Here is a 15,652-nt window from a genome sequence, read left to right on the forward strand (position 1 = left end):
ATCTGATCTCAGCAGCAAGCATCTCCCCTTCATCCACAATTATCCAATGAGTCCAATTCTGCACAGCAGTGGCTAAAATGGTTTCATCTGACTCTCACATCGAGCTTGCATTAATGTTACATCTTTAACATGGTACAAACACCCAAGGAGCTTTGACAAAACCAGTCACTACAACCACACACAAAATGCTGGAGGAACTCATCAGGCCAGGTAGCATCTATGGAAAAGAGTGAACAGTTAATGTTTTGGGCTGAGACCCTTCTTCTGGACTGATGGAAGGGTCTCGGGCTGAAACTTTGACTGTTTACTTTTCCATGTCACAAGAATGTTTGGGTGGAATTTGAGAGATTACCAACAATCAAATCATGGGAGGAAACTAAAAAAATGTCCTATGTACTGAAGAAATAACAACACTATGAGACACTTACAGCTGCAACAATAATCTAAGCTCAAGAAAAAAAAAACTAGCTTCTGTTTAATAAAACACAACATTAGGTGCGGTGTGCAAATTTAACAAAAGCTTAAAATACTTACCAATAGGCAGGCTACAGTTAGAAGGCACAGGCTTAAGTGAAAATGGTAATGACATAATGGGACCTCAAATGGCCAAAAATCTCACTCAATTATTAAAAATATTTATTCAACATTCTCAGATGAGGCTTACATCCTTAAACAGATTGTCTACAAACACAAAGCTACCCACAGCAGAATGAAGCAGGAAGCAAATTACAAATCTACTTATTTTATCCATTTGTTACAGTCACTGTTTATTCCAATCTTCAATATTCAGAAGGGACTGAGTCAATTTGAACAGATATGTAGATTTTGCACATGAAGAGGTACATCAAACACTAGTTTATGCAAGAACTCAAGAGTGGGTAAATTATTTGTAGTGATAAAACGAAATACCAATTGTTGCACAGAGAAATGGTTTAATGTAGAAACAATAACTAGCAATAAATTTATTTTTTGTTAAAACATTGATAAAAGCTGCAGCTATGCAATCCAACTTCCAAATAAATTTACTCTTGCAGTGAACTATCCTTCAGGTGACTTCTACATTAAATAGAAATTAGCTGAAATAAGAGCCGCGGGAGAAAATGCACAAAGACCAGTTGTAATTTGCAAGAATGTGGACCTATGACTTGTCAAATTGTAGAACAAAAAAGGAATTCCTAAAATATATGAGCAAGTTGCAAAGGAATTTGCCTTGCATTGAATATACAAGGCACTTAAATATCATAGGGTCTGCTGTTCCACATTCCAAACCTGGCTCCATGAAAGTCAATAAAACAGAACTTCAGATGCACAGTATAACATACCGCCACTATTATATGTTTGCCATATATCTCTGGACTAATTCATGCTTCAAAATCTTTCCTCTAAGAGTCTACACTTAATTGATCTGTTTTTCTTCCAGAGTGCTAATCAAGTTTATCCCAATTGGAAATCTAAGCATATTTAAAGTACAACATGCTGTACTTCTGCTCAAAAACAAGCTACACTGTTTCAATTTAAAACCATGAGTAAATACCAGCGCTAGGCTGTCACATCACCCCTTCAGCACTCAAATAGTAGGGTTAACAATTGATGTTGATAATATACTGTACATTCGGAACTTTTTGTATCAGATTAGATGACCATATATTTTAAAGCAAAGCCTGTAACCAGATTTTACAATTTTTTTCTTGGAAAGCGGAAGTGGATTTTTACACCTAGAAACTTAATTGAAACATCTTGACATTAGTTAAACAGATTATTGGCTTTTATTTACTGGATTAATGACCACTACTGCAGCTCTTTAACTTTTTCTTCCAAAGTTGATTCATTTGCTCCAGAAAAATCGAACAACTAAAGAAATAAAAGTTAAAAACAAACATTAAATATGCATTTATATACTTTAATGCAGACATTCAGAGACATTTGTCAGAACTAATTTGCATTCAAGGGGCTGCTGTCTCTAAATTTTGTGTTAGTTTGCTGCAGAAATGTAATTTAAATAGTTGTTAATCAACAGTATGAACAGGGTCAGTGAAAGACACTTAAAGTTTCTGGCTCAGTTTACAGAGACAAAGTCACCTTGTTAAAGCTTATGGAAACCCTGTTAGATGGAGTAGAGCCTACTGAGGAAACTTCGGAAATTTCCCCAACACCTTTCCACCAGATATACCCAATGTAGGCAAGGGCTGTCATAAATGGAGGAGGACAATGACTTGGAGGGCTTGTTTCCAGCTACTCCATCAGCATTTCCGTGCAGTGGGAAGTTACGGGACAGCTAAGAAAAGGGGAACAAATGATTTTGATTCGGAGCAATAAGTCTGCAGGTGAACGGCTAAGGATTTCCGGAGCGAAGACAGTTTTACTACTTGGGGTAAAAGAAAGGCAAGACCGCGCAGGCGCGTGACGTCGGCCAGTAGAGCAGGAAAAGTTTAAAAAGGCAAGGAATCTTCAGCTGTTTTTAATTTGGAGCAAGAAGGCTGCAGATGAACGGCTAAGGATTTCCGGAGCGAAGACAGTTTTACTACTTGGGGTAAAAGAAAGGCAAGGAATCTTCAGCTGTTTTTAATTTGGAGCAAGAAGGCTGCAGATGAACGGCTAAGGATTTCCGGAGCGAAGACAGTTTTACTACTCGGGATAAAAGAAAGGCAAGACCGCGCAGGCGTGTGACGTCGGCCAGTAGTGTGGGAAAAGCTTAAAAAGAAGACCGCCATATCCAGCCGGCAGCGATGTGAGTGGGTAGCAGAGTGGTAGGGCTTTGGCCCATTGGGCTTAGGTAGAAACAAGGTGAGGTAGGCTGACTGTGTTAATTGCAGAGGGGAAGTAGTATGTGTGTGAGGCCGGTTTTCTGTGCTCGGTGTCAGACGTGGAAGGTCCTGGAGTCTCCCAGCCTCCCAGATGGCCATATCTGCACCCAGTGTGTCGAGCTGCAGCTCCTAAGGGATTGAGTTAGGGAACTGGAGATGCAGCTCGATGACCTTCGCCTGGTCAGGGAGAGCGAGGAGGTGATAGAAATGAGTTATAGGCAGGTGGTCACAGAGGGGCCACGGGAGACAGACAAGTGGATCACAGTCAGGAGAGAGAAGGGGAAGAGTCGGATACTAGAGAGTACCCCTGTGGCTGTACCCCTTGATAATAAGTACTCCTGTTTGAGTACTATTGGGGGAGGAGGGGGAGACAGTCTACCTGGGGGAAGTAACAGTGGCCATGCCTCTGGCACAGAGTCTGGCCCTGTGGCTCAGAAAGGTAGGGAAAGGAAGAGGAAGGCAGTAGTGATAGGGGACTCTATAGTCAGGGTGTCAGAGAAACTCAGATGGTAGTTTGCCTCCCAGGTGCCAGGGTCCAGGATGTTTTAGATCACGTCCAAGATATCCTGCAGTGGGAGGGAGAACAGGTTGTGGTACATATTGGTACCAATGACATACGTAGGAAAAGGGAAGAGGTCCTGAAAAAATACTACAGGGAGTTAGGAAGGAAGTTGAGAAGCAGGACCACAAGGGTAGTAATCTCGGGATTACTGCCTGTGCCACGCGACAGTGAGTATAGGAATAGAATGAGGTGCAGAATAAATGCGTGGCTGAGGGATTGGAACAGGGGACAGGGATTCAGATTTCTGGATCATTGGGACCTCTTTTGGGGCAGGTGTGACCTGTACAAAAAGGACAGGTTGCACTTGAATTCCAAGGAGACCAATATCCTGATGAGGAGGTTTGCTAAGGCTACTAGGGAGAGTTTAAACTACAATTGTTGGGGGGTGGGAACCAAACTGAACAGACTGGGGAAGAGGCAGTTGGCTCACAGATAGAGGAAGCTTGGAGACAGTGTGAGAGGGAGGATAGGCAGGTGATGGAGAAGGGACCCGCTGAGATGGACTGTTTGAGATGTGTCTATTTTAACGCAAGGAGTGTTGTGAACAAAGTGATGAACTTATGGAGTGTGGATCAGTACTTGAAGATATGATGTGGTGGCCATTACACAGAGTCGGATGGCTCTGGGACAGGAATGGTTACTTCAAGTGCTGGGTTTAAGATGTTTCAGAAAGGACCTGGGGTGGGGGGGGAAGGCAAAAGAGGTTGGGGTGTGGCACTATCGATCAGAGATAGTGTCACGACTGCAGAAAATGTGGACGTCATGGAGGGATTGTCTATGGAGTCTCTGTGGGTGGAGGTTAGGAACAGGAAGGGGTCAATAACTCCGCTGGGTGTTTTTTGTAGGCCACCCAATAGTAACAGGGATATTGAGGAGTGGATGGCGAAACACAGTTTGGAAAGGTGTATAATAACAGATTTGTCGTGATGGGAAATTTTAATTTCCCAAATATCAATGGGCATCTCCCTAGAACAAGAGGTTTAGATGGGGGTTGAGTTTGTTAGGTGTGGTCAGGAAGATTTCTTGACACAATATGTAGATAAGCCTACAGAGGAAAGACCATACTTGATTTGGTATTGGGAAATGAACCTGGTCAGGTGTCAGATCTCTCAGTGGGAAAGCATTTTGGAGATAGTGATCACAATTCTATCTTCTTTACGAAAGTGTTTAATTGGAGTAAGGGGAATTATGAGGCTATCAGGCAGGAACGGAAGCTTAAATTCGGAACAGATGTTCTCAGGGAAAAGTACAGAAGAAATGTGGCAAATGTTCAGGGGATATTTGTGTGAAGTTCTGCATATGTACATTCCAATGAGACAGGGAAGTTATGGTAGGGTACAGGAACCATGGTGTACAAAGGCTGTAATATATCTAGTCAAGAAGAAAAGCTTTCAAAATGTTTAGAGAGTTAGGCAATGTTAGGGATCTATAAGATTATAAGGCGAACAGGAAGGAGCTTAAAAAGGAAATTAGGAGAGTCAGAAGGGGCCATGAGAAGGCCCTAGCGGGCAGGATTAAGGAAAACCCCAAGGCATTCTACAAGTATGTGAACAGCAAGAATAGGACTTATCAAGTGAGACAGTGGGAAAGTGTGTATGGAACCAGAGGACATAGCAGGGGTCCTTAATGAATACTTTGCTTTAGTATTCACTATGGAAAAGGATCTTGGTGATTGTAGTGCAGACTTGCAGGAAACTGAAAAGCTTGAGCATGTAGATAGTAAGAAAGAGGATGTGCTGGAGATTTTGGAAAGCATCAAGTTGGTTAAGTTTTTGGGACTGGATGAGATGTACCCCTGGCTACTGTGGGAGGCAAGGGAAGAGATTGCTGAGCCTCTGGCGATGACCTTTGCATCATCAATGGGGATGGGAAAGGTTCCGGAGGATTGGAGGGTTGCAGATGTTGCACTTTCCTTATTCAAGAAAGGGAGTAGAGATAGCCCAGGAAATTATAGATCAGTGAGTCTTACTTCAGTGGTTGGTAAGTTGATGGGGAAGATCCTGAGAGGCAGGATTTATGAACATTTGGAGAGGTATAATATGATTAGGAATAGTCAGCATGGCTTTGTCAAGGGCAGGTCGTGCCTTACGAGCCTGATTGAATTTTTTAAGGATGTGACTAAACACATTGATGAAGGAAGAGCAGTAGATGTAGTGTATATGGATTTCAGCAAGGCATTTGATAAGCTACCCCATACAAGACTTATTGAGAAAGTAAGGAGGCATGGGATCCAAGGGGACATTGCTCTGTGGATCCAGAACTGGCTTGCCCACAGAAGGCAAAGAGTGGTTGCAGATGGGTCATATTCTGAATGGAGGTCGGTGACCAGTGGTGTGCCTCAGGGATCTGTTCTGGGAACCTTACTCTGTGATTTTTATAAATGACCTGGATGAGGAAGTGGAGGGATGGGTTAGTAAGTTTGCAGATGACACAAAGGTTGGAGGTGTTGTGGATAGTGTGGAGGGCTGTCAGGTGTTACAGTGGGACATTGATAGGATGCAAAACTGGGCTGAGAAGTGGCAGATGGAGTTCAACCCAGATAAATGTGAAGTGGTTCATTTTGGTAGGTCAAAAATGATGGCAGAATATAGTATTAATGGTAAGTCTCTTGGCAGTGTGGAGGATCAGAGGGATCTTGGGGTCTGAGTCCATAGGACGCTCAAAGCAGCTGCGTAGGTTGACTCTGTGGCTAAGAAGACATACAGTCCATTGGCCTTCATCAATCGTGGAATTGAATTTAGGAGCAGAGGGGTAACGTTGCAGCTCTGTAGGACCCTGTTCAGACCCCACTTGGAGTACTGTGCTCAGTTCTGATTGCCTCACTACAGGAAGGATGTGGAAGCCATAGAAAGGGTGCAGAGGAGATTTACAAGGATGTTGCCTGGATTGGGGAGCAAGCCTTATGAAGACAGGTTGAGTGAACTCGGCCTTTTCTCCTTGGAGTGATGGAGGATGAGAGGTGACCTGATAAAGGTGAATAAGATGATGAGAGGCATTGATCGTGTGGATAGTCAGAGGCTTTTTCCCAGGGCTGAAGTGGTTGCTACAAGAGGACACAGGTTTAAGGTGCTTGGGAGTAGGTACAGAGGAGATGTCGGAGTAAGTGTTTTACTCAGAGAGTGGTGAGTGTGTGGAATGGGCTGCCAGCAACGGTGGTGGATGTGGATACGCTAGGGGCTTTTATGAGACTTTTGGATAGGTACATGGAGCTTAAAAAATAGAGGGCTATAAGGAAATCTAGTAATTTCTAAGATAGGGACATGTTCGGCACAATTTTGTGGGCCAAAGGGCCTGTATTGTGCAGTAGGTTTTCTATGTTTCTATGTAAATTTGTTCAGGATGAACAGAAGGCCTGGTTTGCCAGTTAGTTATTCCCCATCTCAGTTACACAAACATCCATTTACATTTTGGTGCTCAAGTTATGAGCAGAACCAGGGTAACAATTATAGTAACTTTATCTAGCCTGTCCCCAACAAAACCTGAATTACCTTTTCTCCATTCTTGTAGAAGTGGAATGTTGGCATACAGCTTATGTTACATTGTTCAGCAATATCCTGCAAATAACAAACCACAAGTTAAATTTCACAGAGCTCAATGCAATCCAATCAGTGTAAAGTTTACAGTGAATGGTTCTGTGATTACGTGAATGCATCAGATCCCACATTGTAGAACATCAATGGCACTCTAATGCAGGCACTGCAAGGTTAATTTACTATGAATGATATGAGCACAAGGGTTTTGGTGTAGAGCACAATTCGATGTTTCAGGTGTTGGTAATGTTGGTCATTGAACCTGCAACTATTCTGCTAATGACTGGAATCAAGGCAGATTTGAGGAACCTTTACACCTCCTTTGGTATAGGATATCAGACGATGTTATGTAGACTTCTGTACCACAACGCCAGTGAACTTTCTCAATGTACTATTGATACATTTAACATTACTGAAATATTCAGTCTGAAGTATTCTGACTTACAGCTGCATCATCCACGTCTACTTCACAGAAAATTACGTCTGTATTGTCTTCTGCCAGTTTCTGGAGAAATAAAATATTTTTAGTTAGCTGCAAATGTGTAGAGGAGGTGTATATGAATGTGAAGATAAAATAATCTCTAACCTTCCCTCCAACACCACCCCCCACCTCCTAACTCCCATAACTATTAGGCATTTTACAAAAAGGTACACAGAAACAATAATCAGTGGAAGTGAAATTAATGCTGAATGGGAAGAACGGGTCTGCTCAGGATGGATTTTTGTTGCACAAGATCTTTAGAAGTTACGTGATTCAAGCTTTCAAAGTGTTTATATGCAGATGAACCTTATTACCACTGAATGGAAGTAAATCACAATATGCTTTTTTCCCTAATAATTTCCCCATTATTTCATTCTTTGACACTTAATTTTTAGTTTGTATTATCCACTTACTGCACACTTACAATGTTTGAAGAATGTCATGGAACATTACAACACAGGAGCTGACCTCTGACACACGTCAAGCTAAACTCTTCGGCCTGTATACAATTTATATCCCTTCATATTTATTGTCTATCTCAGTCTCTTAACCCAATATTGTAAGTTTCCACTATTGCTTGCTGCCTGTTCCAAGCACCTACCACTCTAAATATTTCTTCCGAATGTACGTACATTTTAAAAAATATTTCCCAATGCAATCAGTCTGAGGTTCCCATCTGCTTCAAGAGGTTAGGAATCATACTGGTGCCTCAATGACCATCAACTGGCTGCATTCATATCTACCATAACGAAGTGTTTCAAAAGCTTGGTTGTGGCTATAATTACCTCCTGCCTCAGCAAGGACCAAATAGCCTACCACAGCAACAGGTCTACAGCAGATACAATATCACTGACTTTGCAGTATCTAATCAGCAGCAAAAAACACATTAATTACTGCTTTTTGTTTAATACCATCGGTATTAATCAACAAGCTTCTAAACCTACAACTGGATCCTCAAATTCCTTTATTGGGAGTCCACAGTCAGTATAGATCAGCAACAATATCCTAATAATTAACACAGATACACCTCAACATTGTGTGCTTAGCCCACTCCTTTGCTCTCTCTACAATCATGACTGTATGGCTGAGCATAGCTCAAATGCCATTTATAAATTTGCAGACGACACCATGGTTATTGGTAAAATTTCAGATGGAGATAAAAACACACAGGAACAAGGCAGATTGGCTGGTTGAGTGGTGTCCTAACCTTGCACTCAATGTCAGTGAGACCAAAGAACTGATTGTGCACTTCAGGAAGAGGACTTTGGAGAACATCCACCAATCTTCATTAAGGGGGTCAGCAGTGGAAAGGGTGAGCAGCTTAAGTTCCTAGGTTGTCAACATCTCTGAGGATCTATCCTGGGACTCAACACACTGAAGAAATCAAGAAGAAAGCGCACCAGCGGCTCTACGTCTCTGGAAATTTGAGGAGATTTGGTATGTTACCAAAGACTCTTACAACTATCTATAGATGTACAATGGAAAGCACTCTGACTGGATGCATCACAGCCTGGTGTTACGTACCCCGTAACTGGGTGTCTAACCAGCAGAGAAAGAAGAATCTGTTAGAGTCTGGTGGTACTATTTTCAAAAGTGTTTATTAGTAAAAATATACAAATCAATATCAATAATGCAAATTTATAGATAATACACGTTAGTAATAATAAGCCTAAAAATGTGGGTAATATAATAATCAATAATAAACAAGCTCTATCGCTGTCTAGGGGATAATGAATTGTCATATGTAAGTATAAAGTTCAGTTCAGTTCATACGTGCTGAGGTAGATGTTGGTTGTTGTGTTGTAATGAGAGAGAGAGGGAGAGAGAGAGAGAGAGAGAGAGAGAGATAACAGCTACAGGCAGGCAAACCTTCCTTTACGTTCTTGATCCGTCGTTCTGTTGTGGTCATTCAGCTATGACCCCTCTGTCCTTCAGCTAGACAGTTCTTCTGTGGTGGACTCATCACTCTGGCATGAGTGGACACACACACAAGCCCCCACCGGCCCTGCTATAACACTGTGAGTTAAACTGACCGATCCTTTGTTCGGTCACCGATGCCCCACACCTTCTCATGGGTTCCAACACTCAATCAGTGCTCAATAGTGTGTCTCCTGGTGTGTCTGAGGAGTGTCTCCCCAGACCTCACTTTTATCCCTACTCACGGGGTCTCAGTTGTCAATCAATTTTGAATGGCTTTGTCCATCAATCCAGCCCACTCCGGCTGTCCACCGAGGAGTTTTAATGAACAGAATGGTACAAGATAAACAACCCTCTCAGAAGCCATCAGACTTTCAGAAGTCATAATATGGTGAATCAACAAGTCTCTCTCCCCCTGCTTTATCTCTCTCTTATCTGTAGCAGAAGTTCCAGTTCCAGCATGTTTTCCCTTACATCTCTCTCTCTCATTAGCAGCATAGCAACAGTAACGATTTGTGATTCTCCCGGGGGGGGGAGGGGGGAGGGGGGGAACATGGGCAACTCTGCACCCTTCTGCCCATCAGAGCTGTTCATCCCTCATAACACTGGTATGGTGGTTTCAATGCATAGGATTGCAAGAGACTACAGAAGTTTGTAGACACAGCTAGGCCCACCACAGAAACAACTCCACTATCAAGGACATCTTCAAGAGGGGGTGCCTCAAGAAGGGGACATCCATCGTTAAGAACCTTCATTGTCTGGGATATGCCCTCTTCTCATTACTACCATCAGGATGGGGATGCAGGACTCTGATAGTCCACGCTCAATGATTCAGGAACAACTTCATCATCAGATTTCTAATCAATGCGTAAACACGACCTCATTATTCCTTTTTACTTCATAATTTTATAAAGTGTTTCTGCATTGTACTGTTGCTGCAGAACAACAAATTTTACATCATGAGACAGTGATAATAAAACTGATTCTGAAGGTAGGCTGGGCCGAAACTATTTCAAGCGGACGTTATAACCTATTTACCCTGAATTACTTTAAATGCATGCAAACCTGGCTACACCTTCAAATGTATTGGACTGAGAGAGGGAAACAAGAAATAGCATCACAAGTAAGTCACTCAAATAATCAAGCCTGTACTATCATTCAGTGAGATCATGGCCTGCGCTAACCACCCCATGTCCTTCTCATGAATGGCTATCCAAAAGTCTACTGATTCCAGACCAGCTGCCAACTGTGAAAAAGAGCTCTCTGTGTAGCATCCATAAGGCTTTCTGGGAACAGTATAATTCTATTAATACTTACTTGGAAGCACGATTTAATCATTTTGCAAGGCCCACACCATGTTGCAGAGAAGTCAATAACGACCAGCTTGCTTCCCGACTCCTTCAGTATCATTTCAAAATCTTTCTGAAAAGCACAACAATACTAATTTAGTAACATTCAACCCATATAACACATTGTACTACTTTAGGACTGATTTTAAATACTTACTGGGCCATTACATATAGGAACCTATCAAGTTATAACAGAAAAGAACATAGGACAGTGCAGCAAACGAATTTTCATGGAAATAGTTTAAAAAAGGTGAAGTACTGAAATGAAATACAGAATAAATTAGAACACCATCAATACTATGACAGTACAATAAAACTGTATTAGTCACAAATAGTTATTGACAAAGGAATTATCCTGCCATGTTCTGACTGTAACTGAACAAGATTCAAAGCAAGATGGCTGTGAGAGGAATGGCTAAGGATTTCTGGAGTGAAGGCATTTTACTACTTGGGGTAAAGAGAGGCAAGACTGCGCAGGCACGTGACGACAGCCAGTAGAGCGGGAAAAGTTTAAAAAGAAGACCGCCATGTCAAGCGGGCTGCAGAGTGAGAGGGCTTTGGCTCAACGGGCTTAGGCGGTAACGGGACGAGGCAAGGTAGGTTTACCTGTGTTAATTGCGAAAAGAAAGTAGTATTTGTATGAGGCCGGTTTTCTTTGCTCAGTGTCAGATGCAGGAAGTCCTGGAATCTCCCAGCATCCCGGATGGCCATATCTGCACCCGGTGTGTTGAGCTGCAGCTCCTAAGGGACCACATTAAGGAACTGGAGTTGCAGCTCGATGACCTTCGTTTGGTCAGGGAGAGTGAGCAGATGATAGAAAGGAGTTACAGACAGGTGGTCACTCTGGGGCCACGGGAGACAGACAAGTGGGTCACAGTCAGGAGGGGGAAGGGGAAGAGTCAGGTACTAGAGAGTACCCCTTGACAGTAAGTACTCCTGTTTGAGTACTGTTGGGGGATGGGGGGGGGGGGGGAAACACAGCCTACCTGGGGGAAGCAACAGTGGCCGTGCCTCTGGCACAGGGTCTGGCCCTGTGGCTCAGAAGGGTGGGGAAAGAAAGAGAAAGGCAGTAGTGATAGGGGACTCTATAGTTAGGGGGTCAGACAGGTGATTCTGTGCATGCAGGAAAGAAACTCGGATGGTAGTTTGCCTCCCAGGTGCCAGGGTCTGGGATGTTTCAGATTGTGTCCACGATATCCTGAAGTGGGAAGGAGAACAGCCAGAGGTCATGGTACATATTGGGACCAATAAAATAGGTAGGAAAATGGAAGAGGACCTGAAAAAAAAAAAGACTACAGGGAGTTAGGAAGGAAGTTGAGACACAGGACCACAAAGTTAGTAATCTCGGGATTACTGCCTGTGCCACGCGACACTGAGTATAGGAATAGAATGAGGTAGAAGATATATGCTTGGCTGAGGGATTGGAGCAGGGGCAGGGATTCAGATTTCTGGATCATTGGGATCTCTTGGAGCAGGTGTGACGTGTACAAAAAGGGTGGGTTGCACTTGAATCACTGGGGGACCAAAATCCTGGCGGGGAGGTTTGCTAAGGCTACCGGGGAGAGTTTAAACTACAATTGTTGGGGGGCGGGAACCGAACTGAACAGACTGGGGAAGAGGCGGTTGGCTCACAGATAGAGAAAGCTTGGAGACAGTGTGAGAGGGAGGATAGGCAGGTGATGGAGAAGGGACCCGCTGAGATGGACTGTTTGAGATGTGTCTATTTTAATGCAAGGAGTGTTGTGAACAAAACGGATGAGCTTAGAGCATGGGTCAGTAGTTGGAGCAATGATGCGGTGGCCATTACAGAGACTTGAATGGCTCAGGGACAGGAATGGTTACTTCAAATGCCGGGTTTTAGATGTTTCAGAAAGGACAGGGAGGGAGGCAAAAAGAGGTGGGTGTGATCAGAGATAGTGTCACAGCTGCAGAAAAGGTGGACGTCATGGAGGGATTGTCTATGGAGTATCTCTGGGTGGAGGTTAGGAACAGGAAGGGGTCAATAACTCTACTGGGTGTTTTTATAGGCTGCTCAATAGTAACCGAGATATCGAGGAGCAGACAGGGAAACGAATCCTGGAAAGGTGTAATAATTAGAGTTGTCGTGATGGGAGATTTTAATTTCCCAAATATCGACTGGCATCTCCCTAGAGTGAGTGGTTTAGTTGGGGTGGAGTTTGTTAGGTGTGATCAGGAAGACACAATATGCAGATAAGCCTACAAGAGGATAGACTGTACTTAATTTGGTATTGCAAAATGAACCTGGAGATAGGATCATAATTCTATTTCCTTTACAATAGCATTGAAGAGAGATAGGAACAAACAAGTTAGAAAAGTGTTTAATTGGAGTAAGGGGAATTATGAAGCTATCAGGCAGGAATGGAAACTTAAATTGGGAACAGATGTTCTTAGGGAAAGGTACAGAAGGAATGTGGCAAATGTCCAGGGGATATTTGTGTGGAGTTCTGCATAGGTACGTTCCAATGAGACAGGGAAGTTATGGTAGGGCACAGGAACTGTGGTGTACAAAGGATATAGTAAATCTAGTCAAGAAGAAAAGAAAAGCTTATGAAAGGTTCAGAGAGCTAGGTAATGTTAGAGATCTAGAAGATTATAAGGCAAACAGGAAGGAGCTTAAAAAGGAAATTAGGAGAGCCAGAAGGTGCCATGAGAAGGCCTTGGCGAGCAGGATTAAGGAAAACCCCAAGGCATTCTACAAGTATGAGGAGAGCAAGAGGATACGATGTGAAAGAATAGGACCTATCAAGTGTGACAGTGGGAAAGTGTGTATGGAACCGGAGGAAATAGCAGAGGTACTTAATGAATACTTTACTTCAGTATTCACTATGGAAAAGGATCTTGGTGATTGTAGCGATGACTTGCAGCAGACTGAAAAAACTTGAGCATGTAGATATTAAGAAAGAGGTTGTGCTGGGGCTTTTGGAAAGCATCAAGTTGGATAAGTCGCTGGGACCGGATGAAATGTACCCCAGGCTACAGTGGGAGGTGAGGGAGGAGATTGCTGAGCCTCTGGTGATGATCTTTCCATCATCAATGGGGACAGGAGAGGTTCTGGAGGATTGGAGGGTTGCGGATGTTGTTCCCTTATTCAAGAAAGGGAGTAGAGATAGCCCAGCAAATTATAGACCAATGAATCTTACTTCAGTGGTTGGTAAGCTGATGGAGAAGATCCTGAGAGGCAGGATTTATGAACATTTGGAGAGGTATATGATTAGGAAGAGTCAGCATGGCTTTGTCAAGGGCAGTTCGTGCGTTATGAACCTGACTGAATTTTTTGAGGATGTGACTAAACACATTGATGAAGTAAGAGCAGTAGATGTAGTGTATATAGATTTCAGCAAGGCATTTGATAAGGTACCTCATGCAAGGCTTATTGAGAAAGTAAGGAGTCATGGGATCCAAGGGTACATTGCTTTGTGGATCCAGAACTGTCTTGCCCACAGAAGGCAAAGAGAGGTTATAGACGGGTCATATACTGCATGGAGGTCAGTAACCAGTAGTGTGCCTCAGGGATCTGGTCTGGGACCCTTACTCTTCATGATTTTTTAATAAATGACCTGGATGAAGAAGTGGAGAGATGGGTTAGTAAGTTTGCTGATGACATAAAGGTTGGGGGTGTTGTGGATAGTGTGGAGGGCTGTCAGAGGTTACAGCAGGACATTGATAGGATGCAAAACTGGGCTGAGAAGTGGCAGATGGACTTCAACCCAGATAAGCATGAAGTGGTTCATTATTGTAGGTCAAGTATGATGGCAGAATAAGGGCCTACTCAATGAATCGATGGCTTAATGAACTGGAATCCATGGTATATAGTATGGTGTGGATGGAAATAGCAATGTATAGCAACACAAGCAGCTGCAGAGTAGTGGACTCGCCTCCATTGGCCATATGCACTGGAAGATTGCCTCAAGAAGACCTCGATCATCAAAGATCCTCACCATTGTGACCATGCTATCGCAGATACTACTGGACAAGAAATACTGAAGTCTTAAGTCCACACCACTAGGTTCAAGAACACCTGCTTCCCTTCAACTAGTCGGACCTTGAACCAGCCAGCACCACCATAACCAATACAGTTGGGCAACACTATGATTGCTTTGCACTAAATTGGGCTTCGATATTTTTGAAAAAAAACATTGTATAATTTATGTTTTTTCTTGTGAACCCTGCTTATTTGATATTGTATGCCAGCAGTGCTGCTCCAAGCAGGCTCTTCCAACACAACCAAGCATATGACAATAACTTGACTTGCTTTAAATCAGGGGTTCCAATCCTGGGTCCAAGGACCCCTTGCTTAATGATATTGGTCCATGGCATAAAAAAAGGTTAGGAATTCTTGCTTTAAACAATAAAAAGATAACTTTGATAAATCAAATGACCACAGTGCTTTATAGCATGCACAAACATATTCTGAAATACACATAAGCACAAAAACCTCTGGATGTTGGAATGCTAAAATAAGAAAAAGGGAATCCTAAGCTGGTCAGGGACATGACGGTAGAGAAGGCAAATTTTTAAGGTTGACAATCTTTTACCATAACTATAACTGGTTAAAACTGACATAAAACAGGCATTAAATTGGCACAGAAAGAAGAGAAAGGCTGAAAAGATCAAATGATCCCATGCGGGGGAAGGCGAGAGAGATTAAATGACAAAAAGGTGATCAAGGAATATGCGGCATAAACGTCAGTCTGCAGGGAGGTGTAAATGCAAAATCCTGAAAATGATAATTTATGTTTAAGTGTACGGCAGCTTCACTAAACAAAATTTCTGAATGCATTTAATCAAAGGGTTAACATTTGTAACTCGCAGAAGATGGAAGTACAGTGTACACTGAAAACTAATAGCAAGTTTCTAGTTTACCGGTATAAATAATATCCACCTTCAAGAAGTGATGCCTGAAAGAGGCAGCATCCACACACATCGCTCAGGACATGCCCTGTTTCTCAGTGCTACCTTCAGGAAGGAGGTACAGAATTCTGAAGGCA

At 42.8% G+C, this 15,652-nt stretch overlaps 1 protein-coding gene across 2 annotated transcripts in view; it reads right to left on the minus strand.

Annotated features, from left to right (window-relative positions):
• Positions 1 to 613: 613 nt before the first annotated feature.
• Positions 614 to 15,652, minus strand: part of LOC140729137 (thioredoxin-like) — a 29,988-nt gene continuing 14,949 nt past the window's right edge. For both annotated transcript variants that reach the window (XM_073048579.1, XM_073048580.1), the window contains exons 2-5: positions 10,612 to 10,716; positions 7,342 to 7,401; positions 6,855 to 6,920; positions 614 to 1,851 (exon numbers count right to left, since the gene is read on the minus strand). In XM_073048579.1, the coding sequence (XP_072904680.1) occupies positions 1,789 to 1,851; positions 6,855 to 6,920; positions 7,342 to 7,401; positions 10,612 to 10,716 (294 nt within the window). In that variant the 3' untranslated portion in view covers positions 614 to 1,788. The remainder of the gene's footprint in view (positions 1,852 to 6,854; positions 6,921 to 7,341; positions 7,402 to 10,611; positions 10,717 to 15,652) is intronic.

This window comes from Hemitrygon akajei, chromosome 6, assembly GCF_048418815.1.
Source record: "Hemitrygon akajei chromosome 6, sHemAka1.3, whole genome shotgun sequence".
Lineage (NCBI taxonomy): Eukaryota > Metazoa > Chordata > Chondrichthyes > Myliobatiformes > Dasyatidae > Hemitrygon > Hemitrygon akajei.